The following is a 26,101-nucleotide window of genomic DNA, read 5'->3' as shown; positions in this document are numbered from 1 at the left end:
AGGCCAGAGCTACATGAATTTATTTTTTCACTTTTAAATGAGTAAATCCTATTCTTTGTCATTGTTTCTGCTGTGCTGTTGATTATAAGGTTGTAACGCCTAATTTTACTAACAGAATAGGAAATATATAATTGTTTGCTCAAAAGTTAACTGCATATCCAAACATTTGTTACAATCAAAGGGAAGCAGCAGTGCCATACCCTATGCATGGACAGATATGCATACTGCTGCTATTCATTTTCATTGCATGCAAAAGAGCAGCTTGAGGTTCATTATACTAAAATCACCAATTGTGTTCTATGAAACAGAGTTGTAAAGGTTTTGGAGTGACATGAGTAACTGATAGAAAAGAGTTTCTCCGGAAGCCAGAAGCAGACTTCTTCAAACATACCGAGCTTGCCGCACAGGAAACGCACGCGGTAGTTGTGGCAAATCCCATCCACCTGCTCTTTGTTGAGGCACACAAAGCCATACTTTCTGTCAAACTTGGAGAAGACTTCTCCTGTCATGTTGGCAGGGATGCCGTCAAGAGATTCAGCCTGAAGGCAAAACAAGACATTTTTAAATACAGTGAAACAGTCATTCTCTCACATACACTACCATTCAAAATTTTGGGTCAATAAGATTTTTTTTTAAGAAATAAATTATTATATTTGGCATTTAGACATTTATAATGTTATAAAAGATTTCTATTTCAAATAAATGTTGTTTTGAACTCTTGAGCAGCAAATCAGCGTATTTGACTGATTTCTGAAGGATCATGTGATTCTGAAGACTGCAGTAATGATGCTGAAAATTCAGCTTTGATTCACAGGAATAAATTGCATTTTAAAATATATTCAAATAGAAAACAGTTATTTTAAATTGTAATAATATTTCACAATATTACTGTTTTTACTGTATTTTCTGATCAAATAAATGCAGCCTTGGTGAGCAAAAGAGACTGCTTTTAAAACATTAAAATGACCCCAAACTTTTGAATAGTAGTTTAATGTGTACAAAAGGATGTGATTTATTTAAGTATGCACAATATATTGACCAATATTATCATTTTTAAATTATTATTTGTCTGATTAGTTCAATGTTATTTTTTATTTTTGTCTTATTTTTTGTACATTCAAAACAGTCAACATTTATTCATTGTTTCTGCTGTGCTGGACATTATAAGATAACCTGCCTGATAACACTTACAATAAACAGTATTTATAAAGCAAAACATTTGACCACCATACTGACTATCAGCCATAACATAAAATATGAACATTTTGAAACTGCAATTTTTGTAAAAATATAAGCATTTAATATAAGTAATTAAGTAAGTACACTCTCAGAAAAAAAGGTAAAAAGCTATCATTTGGGTGGCTACAAAAGCTAAATGGTACATCTTTATACTTTGTTTACTCATAAAAGGTGCCTATTAGTACTTCAAAAGTGCATATTAGTAGATTATGTAAAGGTACCACCATAGTGACAGTTTAGTACCTTTTTTTCAGAGAGTGTATGTAGTAAGCAGTAAGTTAGTATTCCATTTCAAACACATGTTTTTACCTCAATATCAAGAGGGTTACTACACAGACGCTCTGGAAAAGCTTTGTGAAGGTCGGTCAGTTTCTCCCAGTCACCTGACCCCCTCTCGTCATCGCGGTCAAACCATTCAGTCCATTCAGCCTCTAAAAAAACCACACGAACAGACACAGTGATTAAAGCGCTGCCACCCCTCCAGCGCTGCCCGACAGACAGGCTCTGTGTAGATATTAGTCTCATTTACATCTTTAATCTTCCTGTTTTGCAATTCCGCCTGTCAAAGCCTATTTATGCAGAGATAATTGCAGTTCGCCCTCCCTGTTTTGCTGTCTGCATCGCCAGACCTACAGGGAATTCAGCCTACTTTTGTTGCATTGCATTCAAATCAAACCAAACAAAATAAAAAGACAACTCTGCCATGCAATTGAAAAGATGTTCCTCCTTCACTCTCGCTACGATCAGGGCACAAATCTCAAGTGTTCACGCTGTTCAGGGGATACTTGAAAATGATTAGGAGCTACGACAAATTATAAAGAGCCCTTCAATGCAAAAGAGCTCTCAGAATCCACTCCAAGAGTGTGGTGGAAATTTTACTGTGTATATGATCATGAGAAAAGTGAAGTGTCAGAGTGCAGTGTCGGGGTAACCCATTACAAGTAATGGGAGTTACGTAATCAGAAACACTTTATTCAAACAACCAGTAAAGCAATGCATTACTTTTTAATTTACAAGAAAATATAAAATTTACTTTTTTAAATAAGTAATAGAATTTACTTTGTTTTCCAATTTATTGACTGACAGCCCTCCTGTCCCCATGAAACCAATCTAATAAGCAAAAATGACTTTAGATAAACATAACATTTGTGTTTCTTTCATTTTTTATTGCTGAAAAGTGATGAACTGCAAATCAGCATTTTAGAATGATTTCTGAAGGATCATGTGACATTTGATGACTGGAGCAATGATGCTAAATATTGAGGTTAGACTCACAGGAATAAATTACATTTTATAAAACAATTAGTTCTGGTCCTTGATTCTGATTGGTTGAGCCTTGTTCAAAGCTGTTGTAAATTACTCTACAAACATACACCTTTTTTTACATCTGTGTGCTGCTCGGCACAACCACAACCGTTTCTGAGGAACTACATTGTTTGGCGGAATAATAATGTTTTTATTATCATTACACTTCATTTTCTAAGCTTTACTACATATATGGAATAACCATTTGATAAAAGCAATAAGCCCTGTGAAGCCGTGGTTTACAGTGAATTTATAACAGCTAAGGGGCCTAACAATGCCCCTTGCTGTTATAAATTCACTGTAAACAACGGCTTCTTGGGGCTTATTGCTTTATTAAAATAGATGCACAAAGAAAACAGTTATTATCTACAGTATTATTATAAATATTTGAATATTTAAGATACATAAACCCCGCATTTTTCATAAACATTAAAAAATCTTGCCGACCCCAAACTTTTGAACAGTAGTGTATATCGAATAAAAGTTAACTTTTAGGAGTGCAATAGCATATCAGTGATCTCAAAGCTATAAGCATTTCATGGTCCTAAACTTGTTCCCGGAATTCCGGAACAAATTTCACCCACTTTTCCCCATCTGTGCACTGTAATCATACGTCAGGACTTTAATTCTACATCTAAATGAGTTCATTCTCTGCCCATAATAAGATCTTGCACACTTGTTAACTAAATTATCACTTTGGTGATGAACAAACAGATGGCATCTTCAGAATGGGGATGTTCTGTGCGACTGTGTGATCAAGGCATTGGTTGAGGATGTACAGGTGTAAGTGGTGGGTAATTAAGCTTCTGGGACTCGGGGGCAGACAGACAGACGCCACGCGGATATTAGTTAACAGCGCAGAGGATTGTGGGATATTGGGAGAGATTCTTAGGGAGATTGAGAAACTGGAGATGGAGGGAACCAAATATAGCATGTTGGATCCCTATGAATCCTAATTAACATCATTCACACATCATATGGGCCAGGACTCTTCAAGATTAATTTTTGCAGCATTTTTTAATCTATAAGATATTTGTAATTAAGAGACCCCAGCAGCTGCTGTCTCTTCCATGCTAATTCTTGAATTTTCTTCAATTCAAATCTGAATGTTCATTGTCACACGATCATTCAGAAATCATTCTAATATGCTGATTTGAGGCTCAAGAAACATTTCTGATCAATATCAATGGTGGAAACAGTGAAACATTGATTTTCAGGATTCTTTGATGAATAGAACGTTCAGAATTTATTTGAATTAGTGTTCTTTTGCAACATTCTAACATTTTGAAAAAACATTCTGAACAGTACTCTATATGTACTTTAAACATCAAATACGGTAATATATTGTATATTGTAATTGGCTATGATTGTGTTATGTTGTTCTGCATTTTCTGTCAGACCAACTATTTGTTGCTGGATACTGTCATATTGTGCCTGGTTAAGACATGGTCTCAAACATTTTAATAAAGCCCTGCTGGAAAGGCTGGCACAGCTGGTCACCAGAACTTGCTTAACCAGCAGGACATCAACAAGAAAGACCAAACTGGTCCATGAGAGACACTAGTTAAAGGTACAGTTCGCTCCATGTCATTCTTTCAGGAAACACAATGGGAGATGTTAGACAGTACTGTACGTCTGAGATGTGAGATGTCTGAGAAGGTGAAGTGTGATTTATAATGCCAAGCTTCAAAACGAACAAAAACTCAACATGAAATCACCATAAAAGTAGCTCATCTGACCAGAGGCTGTGCTACAAATTATAATTATCCATCACTTTGACGCACTAGGTTGCACATTTCCTGTCATGTTCTATTTTTGTCCATTCGTAAAATACTGTAGCATTTGGCATTTTTAAAGTGACATTGATATCTTCTCTTGCTGGAAAAATAACGCTTGTTCTGCAAGGGCTTTTTTTAGTTTTACCAACCGCTGAGTTGCAGGTTCTTGGCCTTTTCATTTTTCTCTGCTCTCACAATGTGAAAGGGACCTTAGATTTAATGAACAAAATCACATGAATGCAACCACCAGACTACACTTGTTTCTCTCCTCAAATCTTCTCTCATTTATTTTCACAGGGGGACTTTAAAGTGTCTTTTCTTCATTTTTAATCCACTAGTATCTTTGACTGTGAAAATGTCTCTGAAGTAGAGAAATACAATAGACCCAATACCTCCTTTTAATCAGTCAATACAATGGAAAACGTCAGTCAGCCTTTTTAAAACAAGTCTTCTGAAGTCATGTGATCACAGTGAGAAACATTTTGATCTCTTACTTTTATGGTGTTTTTTTTTTTGTCCATTTCAGAGCCTAACAGTCTCTATTATGCTGACCCTACACTGTTATTTTTATTTATTATATATAAAATATAAAACAATATTTGTAATAAATAAATGTGTGCATCATATTATTGTATTTTTATTTCATAAAATGTAAATATAATTATCTAATTTTAATACATTTACATATTTGCTTGTAATAAAAATAAGATTTTAATATAATATAAAATTATATATGGATTGAAATAAATATAATTTTAATAAATTTACAAATTATATTTTCTTCTTATATAATAAACTATAATATATTTTAATATATTGATAAATGGGATATAATTATAATGTTAATAAATGTACATATCAGATTAATTTCTTATATAATAAAATATAATATAAATAATAAAATAATAATTTAAATATTAAAAAATATATTATAATGTAAAAATGTAATGTAAAAATATAACGTGTGTTTTGTGTGTGTGTGTGTGTGTGTGTGTGTGTGTGTGCAAATATATTTTAGAAAACATTAAAATTTTTGTGGAAACTGACAATTTTGAATATTTTGATGACAAAGTTCAAAAGAACAGCAGTTATTTGAACATTATAAATGATCAGTTTAATGCATTTTTCCTTTATGAAAATATTATCATCAAGAAAAGATTTTCCTCTCGCAAAGATAATATGCCTACATAAGACTTGAAATATACATTATGATGCTTTTATGCAGTTTTTTGTTGTAGTTGCTGTTGTTGTTGGCTGTTTTGAAAGTTAAGAGCCCCTATTCTGCTAAACTTCTCCTTTTGTGCCCCACGGATGATAAAATAATAAAACATTTTGAGTGAACTATTCCATTAAGTTTTTCTGGTCCACCAGCTAGACCAACATTAAACCAGCATAAACCAACCTGGACCTGCAAACGAGTGCAGTGTGTGTGTGTGTGTGTGTGTGTGTGTGTGTGTGTGTGTGTGTGTGTGTGTTTGTTTTTTTTTTTGTGTTGTTTGTGTGTGTGTGTGTGTGTGTGTGTGTGTGTGTGTGTGTGTGTGTGTGTGTGTGTGTGTGTGTGTGTTGTATGTGTGTGTGTGTGTGTGTGTGTGTGTGTGTGTGTGTGTGTGTGTGTGTGTGTGTGTGTGTGTGTGTGTGTGTGTTTGTGTTTAGTAGCGGTGGTGAAGCGTGTTTGTACCTTGAACCCACTGACTGATGGTGGTGATGGTGAAGTGCTCCCCGTAACCTGAGTGAAACACCCGAGAGCTCCTGGCCTCAGAAGAAGCCTTGGTTCCTGAACACACAAACACACACAAAACCCCAGCATCAGCTCGCCTTCAGGTTAGTTTGTTTCCGTGCTCCTGTTTGCTTTCCATCGCTGGGCAAACAAGTGGGCAAAAGATGCTCACCCTGATAGACGGCATGATCCTCGACCGCTGAGGACGCGTCCCCTTTGATTGTAATAAAACTCCACGGATGCCTGCAGAGAAACACACACAGGAGAGAGAGGAAGGTGTGTGAGGAACAAATAAGTTTGAAGAGTTGGCCATGAATAAGTTGTCCTTCCTAGACAAACATTCTGACTTTCACTGCTGTAAATGATGTTGACTTAAGGTGTGATTGGCGGCTCGCGCTTCTCAGGGAGGATTGGGTAATTACAACGCCAGAGTTTCCCATCAGCCCTTGATCCACTATGAGAGAAATACCCTGACACCATCATCAGGACAATGTTTTTCAGCTAGACCAGACTGACTGACGTAACACGTGAGAATGCAGATATTTTAGTAGAAAAGCGAGCTCAGTTCCTCAGTCCAAATTTCTGCTCGGATAGATTCTGTTTTTGTGAGATTGTTGACATGGTCTTTTAAATGATGTGACCAAAATTAGTGGTCTGAAACAATCAATGCCAGTGGTTTTACTGTTAACTAAAACTGAGACAATTAAAAAAAAAAAATAAAACTAATTGAAATAAAATCTATCTATGTATAATCTATAAACTATTTTCATTAATCTATCTAGATCTAAGCTTAATCTATATATATGCATGTACTTTTAAAAAACAAACCAATAAAAATGGAAAAAGCCCAAATTTAATAAACTACAACTTAACATATATATATATATATATGCATGTACTTTTAAAAAACAAACCAATAAAAATGGAAAAAGCCCAAATTTAATTAATATTTTCATTTAGTTTAAACTGATGTAATAAAACTAACTAATATTAACTAACAATGAGTAATATACAGTACTTGTTATAGTATTTAATAATCTTTTCTAACATTGGTTAATTAAAATACAACTGTTCATTGTTAATTCATGTTAGCTAAGGTCTGATTTTAATAATGTGTTTGCAAAATACTGGAATTGGCATTATATGTTCATCATTAATGTACTGTATTTAACTAATGTTATCAAATGGAACCTTACTGTAAAGTGTTACCATTTACTTTACCCCTCCAAGGCAGTTTACAAATGAGAAATGCTGTAAGGATGAAAACTGTTTGCTCACACTTTATTCTCAATATTAACTAATTATTAACTAGGAATTTTACTTCAATAAACTCCTAACTGCTAGTAATATGCATGCTAATAACTAGTTAATACTGAGAATTGGTCCCTAAATTAAAGTGTTATCAATTGTTTCAATAACTAATAATGAGGTCTAATTCCAGCATACTTTGTACAAGTATGCAAACTAAACATACTTAACATATGCTCTTGTGTTGCTATGACTCAAAGCCACTCCATTCCCCGACCATCTGCCACATCCAGCACTTTCACACAATTACCGCAATTGCACGTTTGTCATATAAGTGGCAGTGAATTTTTGGAAGATACTCTTTTTAGCTTTGTAGGAAGGCACTTAGTAGCAAATGAACCTATCATTGTGCCACTGGCCATTTTCACTGTCCTCCATCATTTTCACATCTAAGGAAGCAGGTACGCAAGTAGAGTTAGATTAGAGAGGGGAAAAAGACGTATGAAATCTGCCTGCTCACATAAAAAAAAATAAAAAAAAAAATAAATGGGATTGTTTAAATGTGAGCAATTGTAAAGTTTAGGATCAAATGAGTTTCCCATGGCATCACATGTTCCACAGATTCTGGATTGTAGCTTGGTGTTTCTTTAAACATTTTAATTACTCCAAAGTTGTTATCTGTCACAGCTATGCTGATACAATTTTCACAGCCAAGCTTCGCTTTTCATTCGAACGAGCTACAGCATTTCCTAACCGTCCCAGAGAAAAATCCCTCAGAAGTTGATGTATTTGGTTTCATTTAAATATCAGCTTTGTCTTATATGTTTCTCCTAAAATCCCACAGGAGAAAGAAAAATTAAATTAGATGATTGTTGATGCCCAGACAGAGCATGCAGCTATAAATTAAAGGGATCTCTTATTTTTTATACCGAATTCCAAATGCAGCCCATTTGCAACGTTCTAGAATTCATTCTAGTAATGACTTCATAAATTCATGCAATTTATATTCCATAAACAAAAAGGGCTTCCCAAACCCTGTTCCTGGAGGTGGACCATCCCACAAAATTCAGTTCCAACTTTAATCAAACACACCTGAACCAGCCAATCACACGCTGCATCCCAATTTCATTATTATCCATCCTAAATAGTATACAATTAGAATTAGATTATATGCTTTGGTAGATTTTCATAATGTGCATCTGCATGCTTTTTAGGCTAATATTGCTATTTACTAATATTGCACACAATCCTTTGTGCAACAGTATAAATTGCAGATTAATTAAGCTAATGATTTCAAAGTGGCTTGCTGTTTGTATTTTTATGCTTTAATTTTTTTTATTACCCCTTTTTAAATTCCAGTCTGTCAAGCACTTTGTATGAAAGCAGGAAATGTGCTATACCAGTAAAATGTATTATTATTATGTTTTTTCCCACACCCTTGAGGCATATTTTATGCATTTCCATCAAACGCTTCATAAAATTTTCCTCTAGTTTGTAAGCTCTATTAGAGTTGTGTGCAGGAAGGTAGAACGACAGGAACAGGGTTTGCCACTGATTCAGATGCTATTTCAAGAAATATATTTCACCGGTCTCAGACCAGCAGCAATGCAAAGAGGAAAATGTGAATGCAGCCAAGCTGATTGACACACGCATACCTGACTGGACCAGATTGCCCTAAATTCAGTGTCCAATTCTCAACTAATGCTAAAGCAAATTCTAGACCGGTCAAGGATAAGCAACAATTGCTAAGTTGGAAACGGGTTATCGTACCGGAATCCGAGTCGATGGAAGTGTTGGCTACCCAGCTTAGTGAGAGCCTTTTTAGCCAGATCCTCCAGGTTGTTGGATCCCTCATCATTAACCACCATGGCCAAGATCTGCCCAGTTTCCACCTTGTCTACATACTGGGCCAGTCGTCTGCTCTCGTCCTTGCTCCTATATGTGTCAAACCTACACACACACACAAACGTGAAAGTGGGTCACAGAGATTTATCACAGACCAGTCAAGGAACATTACAGAAGCCAGTAAGCATACTGAGAATTAATGTTTTTTTGAAGGCTGTGATTCAATAACAGACGCTCATTTCTATGATGAAAAATAGTCATAGATCAATCGCCTGTGAAAATGCCAACTTGGAAGCGCTGTTTGTTTTGACAGTCGATTTGTAATTACTGTTTTAATTCCAACCACACATTAAAGCCATCAGTTAGTTGGTTTTACATGATATACTGAAGTAACAACCTTTCATCTGTCAAGAAGCAAGCATGCATTAATTAGAAATGAACTTTAAGAGCAAGAAATGTGGAGGAGAGATGGTGTCCTAATGACCTATCAGTGTGCAGCACATCTCCGGTCTTGGGGTTGATTACGTGAGTGATGATGCCTCTCTTGCCCCAGCTCCTTTCGAAACGGTAACTGTTCTCATTACCCTGCCCAGGATGGAGGGTTTTGTTCAGGAAAGTCCATGACAGCTTCTTTTGACCATGAATCTCCAAGGTTCCTCCAGTTCCTACGCCAATGTACTTGCGGCCAAAATAACTGTGTTCGACCTCGCTGTCATCAGACCTTTTTCAAAACAACAACAAATCAGATTAGCAAATCGTCCCATGCATTTAGCTTTGAAGAGAATGCTTTTTAAATTCCCAATTTAAGATTGCAAATGATTGATATGAATTTTATTTATTTACTTGTTTACTTTTTGTTTATTATTTTTTTAACACCGTGTCAGCAGCAATGCTACTCTTACTAAACAGAAGTTTAAGAGAATATACAGGAAAATGTAATGTGATGTATTAAATAATACATTTCCATATATGGGAAACTAAAGAATATATTTTTCTATATACTGCAATATATGCATGGACCATGGCTATATATTGATACATACAAAAATTGCTTTAGTGAAACACTGAGTCAGTGAAACATTCATTAATGTGATTTGTTCAAAGTTACCGATTCATTCAGGAATTAAACAAAAGTGACTTTGTGAGTGAGTCATTGAATCATTCATTCAACCAGTTTATTCAACAATCAATTTAAATTAATAAATATTTGTATGTAAAAATTTTGGAATGACAAATTGTTTTTCTGTCATGACAACTCTCGGAGGGATTGTCATGGTAATGTACATTACAACGTTAATGTATTTGGTCTTGGTGGAATAAATCTGCTACACTGCTGCTGCTGCTGCTGCGGCAGAGCAAGTACCGAGACTTGCTATTGCCAATACATCCACAACATGCTGCTTTGAGCATGTAAGAAATATTGCTGCTGCAAATATAACATGCATGAAATAACCCCATATAGCATACATGAATCACCTCGTAGCAGATCTATACAGGTGGAGCTGGGGAAGGTGAAGGGTTTCTGAAGCAAGCTGCAACTGCTACAGCAAGCACTAGTCATATATCTGAATGTTGAGCAGCGAGAACATTGTCTACCGATACAGGAGAGAACCAATCAGCTGAGCCATGTGATAATGATGCCATTAGGTCATCTAGAGTTTCACGCCAGAACTCTGTATTTGGCATCTTTCGTCCTAATGACAAGTGATATTTAGTCTACACCATTATGTTTTTATTTACTGTATTTTTTAAATGAAGTAAATTACATTTTATCATAAGCTCCATAAAAAAATATTTATTTTTTAAATGAAGCAAATGACATTTTATCATAAGCTCTAGTAAATTGTTACATTTAGTAGACTAATGTTCAACAATGTTGCAAATCACTGAAATGTTTAATCAATTGTGATTGTGAAAAAAAAAAAAAAAAAACAAACAAACAAAAAAAAAAAAAAAAAAGATTCTCAGTTTATCTAGAATCATGCAGAACTACCAGAATGCATTGCCTGTAAATTACTCTTTCTATTGCGATTCCAATTACTATTCAACTTCCTGTGAGGTTTGGCCAATTCAAAATTACTGTCAAGAATTGAATGGGAATCTATTGTCTGATTTTGAATTTGGCACAAACCTTCAGATTTACTTAAAAAGACAAGCTTAGAACATTACAATCTGTCAAGTTCTCCAAAACTTTCTGTACTCTGTAAGTGCCCTTATGAAGGCTGCAGGAGTGCTTTAGCAGTCTGATGATTTTTCAAAGCCTATATTCATACCTGCCAAAGAGAGAGATGGTGAGGTTGCCTTTGTAAGGACATTCTGGACTGCCAATGTGAAGTTCACCCTTGTTCCCGATGAGGATGTGCTTAGCCCGCAGAAAAATGGGTCGACTGGAATCAGCGATCACAAGCTTCCCTAAAAAGAACAAAAGAATTAAATAATCCTGATCTTTCACCCTTGATTTTCAACCAGTGAGCATGCAGGAGGTTCCCCAGTTATAGTTCTAAAAGAACAAATAGATGGTTACTTTTTGGCACGGATTGTGATGGAATTCCCCCCATCAAACTCTAGAATATTCCACGCTCAGGGTGATTCATCTGAAAAATGTTTTGATTTATGCCTGTTACGGCTCAGGTCAAGCTTCGCCTTCATCATTAGGGATGTAAATCTTCATGGCACTTTAATGTTGTTGAGATGTTTGAAAGAGGTTTTATTAGGAAGATCTACCTCCGTTGAGGATCTCGATGGAATGGACGGTCGCGGATGAGGTGAGCACGACTTTGCGGCCGTAACCGATGGTGACTCTGTGGGCTTCATTGTGTCCAGGAGTCCAGGGTTGTAGACCAGGCAACCTATCTGGACAAACTGGAAAAGATATAGACGTTTAAATGTAAATAAGCACACAGAAGACCTCAAAAGAACAAGTTACGTTCAGAAATACTTTTCATTAAAAAAAGAGAAATAAAACCTCCCTTGAGCTTTTGAGATTAAAAAGCTTAACGTACTATGAAAACATACCACAACTTTCAGAACTCAAAATGTCCTTTCCAAGAAGAAAAAAACATAACAACCATAATAAATTGACCTTAGGGTCTCAAATATATGATAGGCCTGCTGCAATGAAAAAACTTCAAATGAAACAAACATTTTAAGATGTCAACAGATATGACCTTTATTTCTTAGATGTCTAGACTAAAAATTGACCATGATAACTCTTCAGTTCATCTGTTATTACTGCTCTGATAAAAATAAGTCAGTGGGTGAACCAGAGGATTTTTCTGACTGCAATCAGACTTTTAAGTGTCATCACATATTAAAAGGGTCTCATTCTTCCCTTTAATGCTGTAAAACCTCAGAGAAGCCACGCACTTGATTTGAATACACACGGCACATCTCTAGACCCAGAGCAGCTGAGAACTTTCATCATGAGCATTTCCATATCTCTGCTTTGAAATGAGAGTAAAGGGCTTCACTGAGCTTTCTAATGCATTTTCTTCTGCGTTACAAAAAGTCAAGGCCTTGAGATGCAGCAACAAAAATAATGACAGTAATAATCACCCAAAGGAACGGCTTATTGCTCTTTCATAGCTCAGGAGACTTTGGGTGATCATGTTAAATGTTCATTTACTGTATGTATTAACGGAAATAGAAGAAATAGAAATAGCTGAGTAAAGAGTTTACTCTCAGAATTAAGAGTAAATTAAATAATGAAATAAATAAATATATAAACTAATATATCAAAATCACTTACATTTACAAATAACTGAAATATAAATAAAATAAACGAAAAATAAAAAATCTAATTTAAAAAAAAAAAAACAGTAAAACAGTATACAAAGAAAATAGTAAAATAACAATAATTTTAATTAAAAAAATAATTAATTAAAATGGTGATAGCACAAAATGAGAAACTGTCTTTTTTTTTTTTTTTTTTTTTTTTTTTTTTTAGAGAAGCGTGAAAAGAATTAAGCAGAAATCTCCAATTGCTCTTCAGTTAATTTTCTTGCTGTCTTGGCCAAACAGATTAGATATTAAAGAGATCTATTTTTTTTTTCTTACCTGAGGGATTACTAGCCCAAGTTGCAATTAAAAATGAAGAATTTAGCACATGTCGTGAAGATGTTTGGGAGGATACAAAAAATTACCATAAGACAAATAATAAAATCAAAAAAAATAAAAAACTCAAAAACATTACAAGTAGCTGCTACTTGTAAAATTGCTTCGGGTGGACAGCTGATGTGGTGGGTGACCTAATAGTGCAGAGGACTCTTATAAAGGGATCAAACACACTCTCATGCATTTGTCTTTCCTGTTGTAAATCAAAACATGAATGGGTGCCGAGTCCAAACAGCTCAAGGAAGGAATAAAGAAATAGTTATTCAAAAAATTCAAAAGAATAGTTCACCCAAAATGAAAAATTTATGAAAGTGTACTCACCCTCAGGCTATCCAAGGTGTAAATGAGTTTGTTTCTTCAGAATAGATTTGGAGAAATGTAGCAGTGTATCACTTGCTCACCAATGGATCCTCTGCAGTGAATGGGTGCCGTCAGAATCAGAGTCCAAACAGCTGATAAAAACATCACAATAATCCACACCACTCCAGTCCATCAATTCATGTGTTGTGATGTGAAAAGCTGTGTGCTTGTAAGAAACAAATCCATCATTAAGATGTTTCAACTTCAAACCATTGCTTCCAGCTAAAATACAAGTCCTCAAGTGAAAACAGTTCTAAACAAATATGTGGGTGGATTTTGATGTGCGACAACAACAGGGCCTGGACCTTTTTAACTGGAGGAAGCATTGTTATGGATTATGTATTTGGCCAGAAGTGACAGTTTAAAGTTAAAAATGTCTTAATGATGGATTTGTTTCTTACAAACATGCAGCTTTTCACTTCACAAGATGTTAACTGATGGACTGGAGTGGTGTGGATTACTTGTGGATGATTGTGATATTTTTATCAGCTGTTTGAACTCTCATTCTGACGGCACCCATTCACCACATAAAAACAATAATTTCCAAAATCTTAATATATCCTAAAGAACAATACATTTTAAAAAACTAATCGCACTAATATCCATAATTGGAAGGACAACAGTGCCCTCCACAATTATTGGCACCCCTGTTTAAGATGTGGTCGTGGACTTGTAAAAATTCTCCTATTTTTTAAAACCAACATAGAACCCAAATGAAAAAAAAAAAAAAAACCCAACATTTAATTAAATTACTTTGGTGGTAAAAAATAAAAAAAAATCACACATTTAGGAAGAAAAAAAAAAACCTAAATCATGTGTCCCACAATTATTGGCACCCCTAACAATTCCACTGAAAGATTTAATTGATTTTTTTTTTAAATATATTTTTCTGTAGTTGCTAAAGTTGGTCAGCGTATCTAGGAACTTTTAATTAGTAATTCATGACCTGGGGTATAAATATGACGTGACACAGAGGCCTAATTCTCTTACCCATTTGTCAACATGGCAAAGACAAGAGAACACACCATTCAAGTGAGGCAGATGTGTGTCGACCTTCATAAGTCAGGCAATGGCTACAAGAAAATAGACACTCACCTTAACTTGCCCGTATCTACAGTCAGATGAATCATTAAGAAGTTTAAAAACAACTGGAACAGTGACAAACAAGGCTGGAAGACGTCCCAAGTTTATCTTGCCACCACGCACAGTGAGGAGATGGTGAGAGAAGTAAAAAAAAGTCCTAAGCTCACTGTCACAGAATTGCATCAAAGAGTGGCATCTTGGGGTCACAAAGTCTCCAAAACAACCATCAGAACGCTCTCTACATGCCAACAAGCTGTTTGGGAGGCATGCAAGGAAAAAAGCCTATTCTCACTAACACTCACAAACGTAAACATCTGGAGTTTGCTAAGCGGCACTGGGACTTCAACTGGGATCATGTGCTTTGGTCAAATGAGACTAAGATTGAGCTTTTTGGCAACAAACACTCTAAGTGGGTCTGGCGTAAAACAAAAGATGAGTATGCCGAAAAGCACCTCATGCCCACCGTGAAGTATGGTGGAGGATCTGTGATGCTGTGCGCCTGTTTCTCTTCCAAAGGCCCTGGGAACCTTGTTAGGGTGCATGGCATTATGAACGCTTGAACTACCAGGACATTTTAAATAAAAAACCTGATAGCCTCTAGAAAGCTGAAGATGGGTCGTCATTGGGTCTTTCAGCAGGATAATGATCCAAAACATGTGGCAAAATCTACACAAAAAATGGTTCAGCAGTCACAAACTCAAGGTCCTCCCTGGCCATCTCAGTCCCCAGACCTCAACCCAATCGAAAACCTGTGGGGCTAGCTAAAGAGAGAGTGCATAAGAGAGGACCCAGGACACTGGATGATCTAGAAAGATTGTGCAAAGAAGAATGGTCAAAGATCCCTCTCTCTGTGTTCTCCAATCTTGTCAAATGTTATAGGAGGAGATTAAGGGCTGTCGTGTTGGCAAAAGGGGGTTGTACAAAGTATTAACATCAGGGGTGCCAATAATTGTGGGACACATGATTTCAGGTTTTTTTTTTTCTACATGTGTGATTTTTTTTTTTACCACCAAAGTAATGTACTTAAATAAAGGTTGGATTTTTTTGCATTTGGGTTCTATGTTGTTAAAAAAAAGAAGGAGAACAAGAAGTCCATGACCACATTCTTGAACAGGGGTGCCAATAATTGTGGAGGGCACTGTACATAACACTTAAATGCCTCACTATATATTGTTATTAATTCATTTAAAAGTACTCATAATCAGCATTTATCTCACTTTTTCTAACACCTTGGATAGATTTTTTGTCATAAAGTTGATTTCATAGGCAAATTACTAGGTTTAAAACACACACACACACACACACACACATACACATACACATACACACACAAAAAAAATCCCCCCACAATTTTACAAAGCTGAACTGAGTCTTACACACACACACTTAAAAAATATCAGTATCACAATGTGGACACATGCATAAAGCTGAAAGAATAACTAACTAGAGACAGGAAATGAAAGAACAACAAAGCAACTATTAGATAAGGTGTGCCTTTAATAAATGACCCCATTCATCCTGAGCTCAGCTCTCAGAGAAAGACACAATCAAAGAAAACACAGCAGCCTGTCATTTCAAACAAATGCTTTTATGTGACCACTAACTAGCCGTCCTGAAGTGATACATTAATTTCATCGCCAGCATTTCAAATATACAGAATCTATGCCGCAAAACAAAATTGTGAAATGCCATCATGCTTTGTGTCCTTAACAAAAAGCTGTTCAAATGCAGATTTTCCCAGAGGAATCCACTCGCTCAAAGGCATTGCTGGAAATACCACAAACCCAAAAGATCGATCCTGCTCTAAATGCACATAAAAACATGTTTTCGCACAGATTCGGGTGATTGTATTGAATCATGCAACCATTATGACCGTCTACTGAAGAATACATCCATTTTGACTTTTAATGTGGAAGGCTGTGCTGCTTTTTTATGATTGCAAATCACATTTACAACTACAAGGTCTGAAAGCAACTTCAGTTAAATTTTAGTAAAGCTACTTTGCTGAGCAAAGTTGAAAGGAGCAGAAATGCACCACATTTACGGGCCTGATATGGATTGTGCTGTTGGCTTTTGGCTTAAAACTGAGTTAGAGTTTGCTGGACTACAATGAAACACGGTGGAAAAAATTCTCAAAGGGCTTCTGTGGGTTTGGCAAACTAAATCCAAGAGACTTCTTCAGTAACAAGACTCTTAGTCATGCGGTCTCTCTCTGTAGGACGGATTAAAATAAGACTGAAAGGATGTCGGTATTTTGGATAGCCACATGCTAGCTAATCTCTGATACTGTACATCAAGCACAATTCAGCCTGTAAAGCAACAGAAGATAACAGAGGGATGACAAACACAAAGGGCTATTAATAATATTAGAGAAGAGAAATTATGCAACCAAGGCAAAGTTAAAACAAAGTTATGTTAATGCTTATGTTAACATGTCAGAAACTCAGTGATTATTCTAAAAAATAATAATGTATTTTAAAGATAAAAAGAAATTCCTTTTTATATAATGCCTTTTTAATTGTATATTTTATTTTATATTTTATAATTTTATTCAAAGTATACTTTATGCTTTCAAAGTATAAAGAACTATTGTAGTTTAAAGAAACTTTTTATTTTATATTTCATTTATATTTTTACATTTTATTAAATATTTTTATTTTATATTAAAAAATCATATTTATATATTTTAATGAATTATTTTATGTTAATTTTACTTTATTTTTATTTTGTAATTTATTATTTTATTTTTTTAATTCATTTTATTCAATGCAAAAAGTCATATGACAAACAAACATATTTTATCTACATTTTACATTTCATTTTATTCAAAGCATACTTTATGCTTTCAAAGTACTATGAGCTATTGTAGTTCAAAGATACATTTTATTTATTATTTTTATATTATATTATTTCATATTTTATTTTATATTTTCATTTGTTATTTTATTCATTTTTATTTTTTCATTTATTTTATTTTAAGAAAAAGTCATGCCATTGAAGCACTTTGTGACAAATGGATGCATCAGAGCATGAGAGACAGAAACTCACCAGCCTGAGTGATGTGAAGAACAGCTACTACAATAAAAGCAACACAGATCTTCATTTTCAGCACTGTTGGTTTGGTCCAGAGTTTAAAGGCACCTCACCTGCGACACAAAACACAAAAATCACACAATTACTTAAGTGAAATTTTCCTTTTTTTCTAAAGCTGAAGCACATAATTTCTGTGCCACCAAACATAATTGCAAAAATAACTATTGTTTTCATATTTCTGCCACTGGTCAGCCAAACAGATGTTCAGAATGAATTATTCACACTTTCAAGGCAGATCGACCAACAAATGCCATGCTCACTTATGGCTGTCCCAATGCATACTGAGTTGTAGTCTGAGTATTCCATTGAAAATCACCTTAAACATGCTCATTTTATTCTGGGCACGTATGACACTATGACCAAACATGTCATTGAGCGTGTGTGAAGTTGCCATAGAAACCAGGCAGCGATTTTGTCATTTTGCCAGAATCTGAATGCATTGGACCCCAGTTTTGCATTCCTTTAAAACTTGTGAGATATGTAGGTTACGTGGTTATCTTCAAAGAGATTACAAGAGCTTGACTTGAACCTCCATAAAGGATCAAAGGCTCAGAGGGGCCGAGGGCTCAGGTACTGCCTCGCTAATAATGGTGTGCTTGTTTAAATGCAGTTATATAAAAAGTTACATAACTGTTATAGACATACCATGAATCCTGTATCCTGGTTTCGCTATTACAGACTCCAGCAATGCTTGACAGACCAATTATACGACGAGGAAAGAGACACGACAATGCTTCATGTGATTTTAAAAGGTGAATGTTTTCTTGCACATAAAGGCTGTTTCTAAGCATGCAAATTCAGTCTAAATTAGCTGTTTTCGTTGACATTCTGCATTGGCATTGTCATGTTGTGAGGGTTATTAGCACTGCCAATCTGCCCAAGGCATGATGGCTTCCTTGTCCCAAAGTAACGGTTGCATCATGACCTGTCCGATGTGTCAAGTCTTCGCTGTTATGCATCTGCTCTGTGTAGCATGCGAATCTATTGTTGTCTTTGTTATATATTGAGGGATAATGTTCTGCAACTGCTAGCTTCCCATCATATTGGCACCGCAATCCGTTCCCATCTGGGTTTGTGCAAAGGATTGTGGGAATATTGCAAAGATTGTTCATCTGGTTTATTCAAAATGCAATATGTTACAGCTGCGCAAGTGTGAATAAACAGTAAGGCGACAATCAATTTGACTTGATAACCAGCCATATATGTCATTGGCTGACTCTCATATAATTTTTTTTCATAGATGCAACACAAAAGGAGAACGAACAAACAGACAACGATTTCAATTTCAGACTGTTCCTCACACAAAGCTGTCGTATGACTTAGAATATAGCATATGGATACATTAATGGTGCTTTTATGTGTCATTTTTTTGAGCTCGACAGACCATCATCCCATTTTACAGAAAAGAACAGTGTAGACACTTTGTTCCTTTTGTGTTGCACCGAAAGGAAAAAGAATCCTGTGTGTTTTTTGCGCAACAAGAGAGTGAGTGGATGATGAAAGAAGTTTCATTTTTGGGTGCACTATCTCTTTAAGATTAGAGCACATCTGATAGTGCTACAGGAAATATAATGTGGCTCAAAGCAATGCCTGCGAAGACACTTTGGCAATAACAGTGAAAAATGAAAACTCGAGTCTGTGCTGGATGGAATAAGAGTTTATTTGAGTCTTCAGTGATCCACATGGTCATTTATTCTGCTATCAGAGTCGACCTGGCGCAACTGGTGCAGTGTCAGCGGGTCAAACTGCAGGCCTCTACCTTTAAGAGCCAAAAAGTGGTACTTCACATGAGACCTGCAAGAGAATAAGGAGTTATTATGGATGAAGCACAAACAAAACAATACAATTTAAAAGATGCAGCACACAGCTCTTTGAACATCTACACTCACAATCAAAAGTTTGGGGTCAGTAGGACTTTTAAAATAAATTAATACTTTTATTCAGCAAGGATGCATTAAATTGATAAAAAAGTGACAGTAAAGACATTTATAATATTATAAAGATATCTATTTCAAATACATGCTGAGTATTCTGAAAATAAAATACATATTACTGTTTGCACAAATATATGAAGCAGCACAACTGTTTTCGATACTGACAATATTAAGAAACATTTATTGATCATCAAATCAGCATATTAGAATGATTTCTGAAGGATCATGTGACAATGAAGCCTGGAGTAATGATGCTGAAAATTCAGCTTTGCAACACAGCAATAAATTGCATTTTAAATATATTCAAATATGAGTATTTTTAATCACTAAATGCAGCATAAGAGACTTCTTTAAAAAAACTTACCAACCCCAAACTTTTGAACAGTAGTGTAGACTTACAAACCACACGTAACATGTGAATGACTTCATATTTTGCTTACATACATTATTTAAAAATACCTGACTTTGCAGTTTAGTTTGCAAATCCATGTCACACTGTGCAAACTGCCATTTCAAAATCACATTTAGATATGCAGCACACCGAGGGAAAATACGTTTAGCAGGTAAATCGATGTTGTGGTGTTGTTTGACTCTGCACACAAAAATAGCACCACCTTCTCTTTCCCTGCAGTTAAAGTGTAAAAGTCAGCAGACAGCAGACTGCTCTCTTACTTTCAGCACACTGTCTTTGTGCCAGGCGTGATGGAATTCGGTGAAAATTGACAGGAAAAAATCTTCTTATTGGGTTTTCTAATGCACATCGATTCCCCTGAGCCAAATACCACAAGATCTATGAGGCTGACGCCTGCTGAGCCGTTCAGAGGTGACATGCATCTTTCATCACAGCTCTGCATGCATTTTTAACATAAATGTGCATTATTAACCAGAGAAATTTCCTCTTCATTTAAGCACATTTTAATCTTCTGACTATGCGTGTTAGCAGTGGACCGGTTGTCTGGATGTTGCATGCAAACACATATCTATTTTTAGTTTTTGACAGCTGCCCAGTTATGTATGCATGCATAATGACCATTTAAAGATAATATTGCTCAAATAATTAGTGGCGTTGCTAAATCAAGCATCATGATTAGTCTTGCTCATACATATAGTTCGTTATCTAACCGAACCACTTAAACTAAGTATTCAACTTTGCAATGCAAGTAGTCCATCACCATTTGTGTAACATACATGAATGATTCTGCACACGAGGAGAGGTGCTGTTAATTTTGGCAAGACTCTACAGGAAAAACCTGCATGTACTAAAGTATTTAGCAAAGAGACTATCAGCATGCTAAAGAGTGCACAGCCATTCATTTTAAAATAAAGTAATATATAGTCTTACTGGTGATCGGCCAGTCGTCAACCTAACCACAGGCTCTACTCTTCAGCACAATGGTACACCCAAAACTCAGACCTACCAGAAACCCTAAATTCCAAAATAAAATGCTATTTTTGTCTTCATATCGGCATACGTGGGCAATGCATATATTGGAGTATATTGAAAAATATAAACAGTAGTTTCCCATATACTGAAATGTATTATGAAATATATCACATTATATTTTGCAGTATATTTTCATATATTTTTGTTCCGTAAGGGTTGTTCATCACTTGTTCACCTGCAGTGAATGGGTGCCATCAGAATTAGAGTTCAAATTCACAAGAATCCACAAGTAATCCACACCAGTCCAGTCCATCAATTGAAGTCTCGTAAAGTGGAAAGCTGTGTGCTTATAAGAAATAAATTCATCAACACATTTTTTAACTTCAAACCGCTGATTCCAGGTAAAATACAAGTCCTCAATCCGTAATATTGTTTTCTCCTATGAAAATTTGTCTTGTCTGAATCAGGAGAGATATCTGTACAGATCAAGCACTTGTAAGTGAAAACAGTCCAAAACAAATATGTCAGTGGGTTTTGATGTGAGAGGACAACAGGAGACTGGAGGAAACTTTATTATGGATTATGGACTAGTATGGACTAGTATTTTGAAAAGAAGTGACAGTTTTAAGTTAAAATGTTTGATGGTGGATTAAATTTTATATACAAAATACAAACATGCAGGTTTTCTCTTCATAAGATGTTAACTGATGGACTGGAGTGGTGTGGATTACTTGTGAATTATTGTGATGTTTTTATCAGCTGTTTGGACTCTCATTCTGACGGCACCCATTCACTGCAGAGCATCCATTGGTGAGCAAGTGATGCAATGCTACATTTATCCAAATCTGCTCTGATGAAGAAACACGTTCATCTATATCTTTGATGGCCAGAGGATAAGTAAAATGTCAGCAAATGTTCATTTTTTGGGTGAAATTAAGCATTTATACTTATTATTTGGATTAAAGCATCTTCCAAATGCATAAATAATAAAAGTAAATAATTTTAATCTGGTGAACAAAACAGTAGACAAAAACATCCAACAGGAGGAACCCTAATTAGACAGCAGATCAGTGAATTGGATGTGAATTCAACTAGCAATCACCCAAAAACCTTAGCAATTACCCACATCACTGTAACATCAAAGCGGTGAGTTTTGCACATTAAAGCTCACCTCACATTTTGTCCTGAAAGTGTACAAACTGAGTTTCTTTTCATGTTGATCTGTTGCAGAACGCTCTGCCACTCCTGCATGCCCTCTCAGACTTCTTTACAAATCCGCAACACTGAGAAAGTCAATTCCAAAACATTACATCACCCTTGTGAAGACAAGCTTTGCTTCGATCCAGACCTTGCCTCCCGGATTCAGCTCCCAATGCTATCTGCATTTGAGTCAAATATCTCTTTCTGGGCTGCCTATCTTCATACAGAGACTGTTGCCCTCCGTGGCCCTCACAGATAACACACTTCCACCGCTGTCCTTCATGTTGCCCCTGTCCTATCAGCACAGAGCAAAAGAGCACCAGCAGAACTCACATGCAACAAAGTCTGCCGTCTCAGCAGTGGGCAAGATGAGCAAGAGCTCATTTCATGAGTTGATTTCTATTTACTATTTTTGATTTTCTATTTCTTTTGCAATCAAGTTTGTAATTAAGATGATATACAGTAATATTTGTGTATCTGGGTTTTTTTGTTTGTTTGTATTTTTGATCAAATATATCCAGCATAATAGCATATATATATATATATATGCCAAGTTGTACATGGTATAGCAAAATATCTACTGCACATCACATCTCCACATCAGCATGATATATATACATCTAGACACCAACGTGAGTCATGCTGATCAGGGAAGGGAATCCACACAAGAGGATGGGAGGTTTTTCTTTTCCCTTTCATTACCCTTAAATATGTTTCAAACATACTGGCTGACTTTTACAGGAGCAAACAGGATTGACCCAGAGCAGCAGTTAAAGGAAACTTTACGAGCTCGGAGGGCTTCCGAGGCACGGTTGCACTCCAAGAAAACACTATGGATAAACTTCAGCAGGAACATCTGACATAAGAAAACTCCTCATTTATTTAATTGCAACATTCAATTTTATAATCCGAAGCATTTTTGAGTGCAGTCGCCACGATGATGTAAGAAACACACTGGAAATCTGAGCCACAAGTTTGTAATATATTAATGCAATTACCGTAGCCTATAAAAGTCATGGGACTACTGACTACAGTGGAGCATATTAAAAAGCCATTTTCATCAGCCTGCAGGGTCAAACAGGCTCTCAGGCACGAAAAAATTAGTTGCTTCTGGAAGCTTCCACAGCAGAGAAAGTTGCTGACGTGACACCTTCAAGTAATAATTGCCACAAAAGTGAAAATTCTGTCATCATTTACTCGCCTTCATGTTGCTCCAGACATGTTTGATTTTCTCTGGGAGTTTAACAGAACATTGAAGTAGCTTCTTTTGCATACAATGACAGTGACCAGAGGCCCTAAAATATGAAGCATCATACAGGTAGTCCATAAGAAACAGACTGAAATGGACCAAAATATCAATGAGACAATATACTTATTTAGTATGCCAGATGAAGATATGCATGTTGTGATACAAAAGACTTTAGTTGACTGATGGTGGCGAGCTTGAATATGACAAAGTAGTTTTATCACAATATCAATACCAGTTAAATTTCAAGATTCTCAGTTCTACCACAGCAAAAGCATTTTTTTAAGCATTTATATTATTCTGTAAAAATGCAAGTCAAAGGTGCAAGAACTTATAACACATTTACTTTGAATGCATTATAAATGCATTGTTAGTTGCTTTGAATAAACACATCTGCAAAATGCATAAATGTAAATTAAAATGTAAAAGTTTCAAATCTTTGAAAAAAACTCTTTGAAAACTTTTTAATTATTAAATAATTGTACATTCCTGTAGCTTAAATACCACAGCACTTTAGCAATGCAAAATTCCCAAGATTCCCAGGAAATGCATGAACTGATATATACTTCGAAAGTAATGTAAGTTCCTTTGAATAAATGTATTTGGCAAATGCATAAATGTAAGTTTCAATTTGAAAATTTTAAATCTTCAAAATTAATTCAGTTTTTTATTCTTTCAATTTATTTTACATTTCTGTAGCCCAAACATGCATTACAAAATGATTCATGTAATGCATGTACTGATATAAAATGTTTACTTTGAATGCAGTGTAAATTGCTTTGAATAAAAACATCTGGCAAATACATAAACATTGCTATTTTAAAAAGTCTTTGTATTAATGTTATTAATGCAAACTAAATAATAAAAAAACAAATAAATTATAAATAATAAATTAAAACAATGGCATCTAGCTTTAAACAATTTTTCAATTAACTAAACATTGCTTCAAAACAGACAAGTAAACCTTCAGTAATAAAAGTAAGAACTAAGTAACGACAAACAAAAGAACAAAGAGAGCACTTGATGTTTTTCTGTATGCAACTGTAGAGGCTGATTAAAGCTATTAAAGTTATTCAGACAAGAGCAGTGAGCGATTCTCTTTTTTCACATCAGTTCTGTTTTTTGATTATTATTAATCACATTACAGAAAGCAGAAGGTCTATTAGGCAGCATTTGCACCATAAGACCTGCTGCATTAATCAGTTATGACATATCAGATGATTCAGCCTGTCTGTTTACATTGACTTCAGACATAAATGGCAGTTTACAATAATATCTTGCCAAGATCAGCATTTATGCCCTTTTAACTCGGCTTGCAAGACCCATGCATAGGTCAATGGGGAAAAAATAGCACAAATCTCCTTTATTCAGCAGCGTTTCCTGAGAGAAGACAGGCTGTATGTTGGCTCATAAGCTGAAGGTACAACGCCTCTAGAGTGATGAGCAGTGATGATTAATTTAATGAGAGCCGTATGTGTGCTAACAGGGAGAGAACGGAAGATGGTGAAGGTTATAGTCACTCTCTGGAGCCCATGGGGAATCTGAGCCTTCAGAAAGAGCTGGTGTTGAAACAGCTATTTTTACAGCCGGCTCACTCCAAGACGCTGTAATACAGCTGAGACTGAGGTCCGCCACTGTGCTGATGGAGGCAGTCGGTGGCAAGTACAAGAGAGTTTTTACTGCAAAACAGCACAGCACCTCTGACCTGAGAGTGCTGGAGCTCATGGACGAGCTCATGGAGGTCATCGATCGACTGAGCACCTAACTTTAAAAAAACCACATGAGGTGGAGGTCGTTCTCAAAGGCTTATTGAACCACGTACCGATGAGTTTTGCTGGACTGAGATGGTCTAGACAGATGATCAGCTGGTTCATGTTCACCTGGCAGACGGCGAAGCTGGCTAAGTTAGCAGTTTGACCACCTTAAAGGTGAAGTGTGTCATTTCTGCAGCCTATTTGAAAACAGTCGTATCTTTTTGCCACTATTGTCAGAAATTACATTGTAAGGACTATCTGACAATAAATAAGACCCTAAAAGCTTTGATTAAGTATAATTCGTGAATCAGTGTTGTTAATTAAACTAAAAGTATTAAAAGTCATTTGTCAAATTGAAACAAGGAAACAATAATAATAAAAAAATTATAAACATTACATGAAAAATCCATAAATAAATAAAAAAATATATATATATATATATATATATATATATATACAGGTCCTTCTCAAAAAAATAGCATATTGTGAAAAAGTTCATTATTTTCCATAATGTAATGATAAAATTAAACTTTCATATATTTTAGATTTCATTGCACACCAACTGAAATATTTCAGGTCTTTTATTGTTTTAATACTGATGATTTTGGCATACAGCTCATGAAAACCCAAAATTCCTATCTCAAAAAATTAGCATATTTCATCCAACCAATAAAAGAAAAGTGTTTTTAATACAAAAAAAAGTCAACCTTCAAATAATTATGTTCAGTTATGCACTCAATACTTGGTGAGGAATCCTTTTGCAGAAATGACTGCTTCAATGCGGCGTGGCATGGAGGCAATC

The 26,101-nt window shown here is 35.4% G+C and overlaps 1 protein-coding gene across 1 annotated transcript in view; it reads right to left on the bottom strand.

Annotated features, from left to right (window-relative positions):
- Window positions 1-26,101, bottom strand: part of LOC109054564 (cell migration inducing hyaluronidase 1) — a 110,453-nt gene that overhangs the window by 45,237 nt on the left and 39,115 nt on the right. Inside the window, 9 exon segments of the mRNA XM_042761335.1 lie at window positions 392-539; window positions 1,549-1,670; window positions 6,001-6,096; window positions 6,212-6,282; window positions 9,058-9,237; window positions 9,617-9,853; window positions 11,406-11,544; window positions 11,857-11,994; window positions 17,737-17,834. Of these exon segments, the coding sequence (XP_042617269.1) occupies window positions 392-539; window positions 1,549-1,670; window positions 6,001-6,096; window positions 6,212-6,282; window positions 9,058-9,237; window positions 9,617-9,853; window positions 11,406-11,544; window positions 11,857-11,994; window positions 17,737-17,791 (1,186 nt within the window). The 5' untranslated portion in view covers window positions 17,792-17,834.

The sequence above is a fragment of the Cyprinus carpio genome, chromosome A7 (assembly GCF_018340385.1).
Source record: "Cyprinus carpio isolate SPL01 chromosome A7, ASM1834038v1, whole genome shotgun sequence".
Taxonomy (NCBI): Eukaryota; Metazoa; Chordata; class Actinopteri; order Cypriniformes; family Cyprinidae; genus Cyprinus; species Cyprinus carpio.
This window is presented reverse-complemented; position numbering and strand designations above follow the sequence as displayed.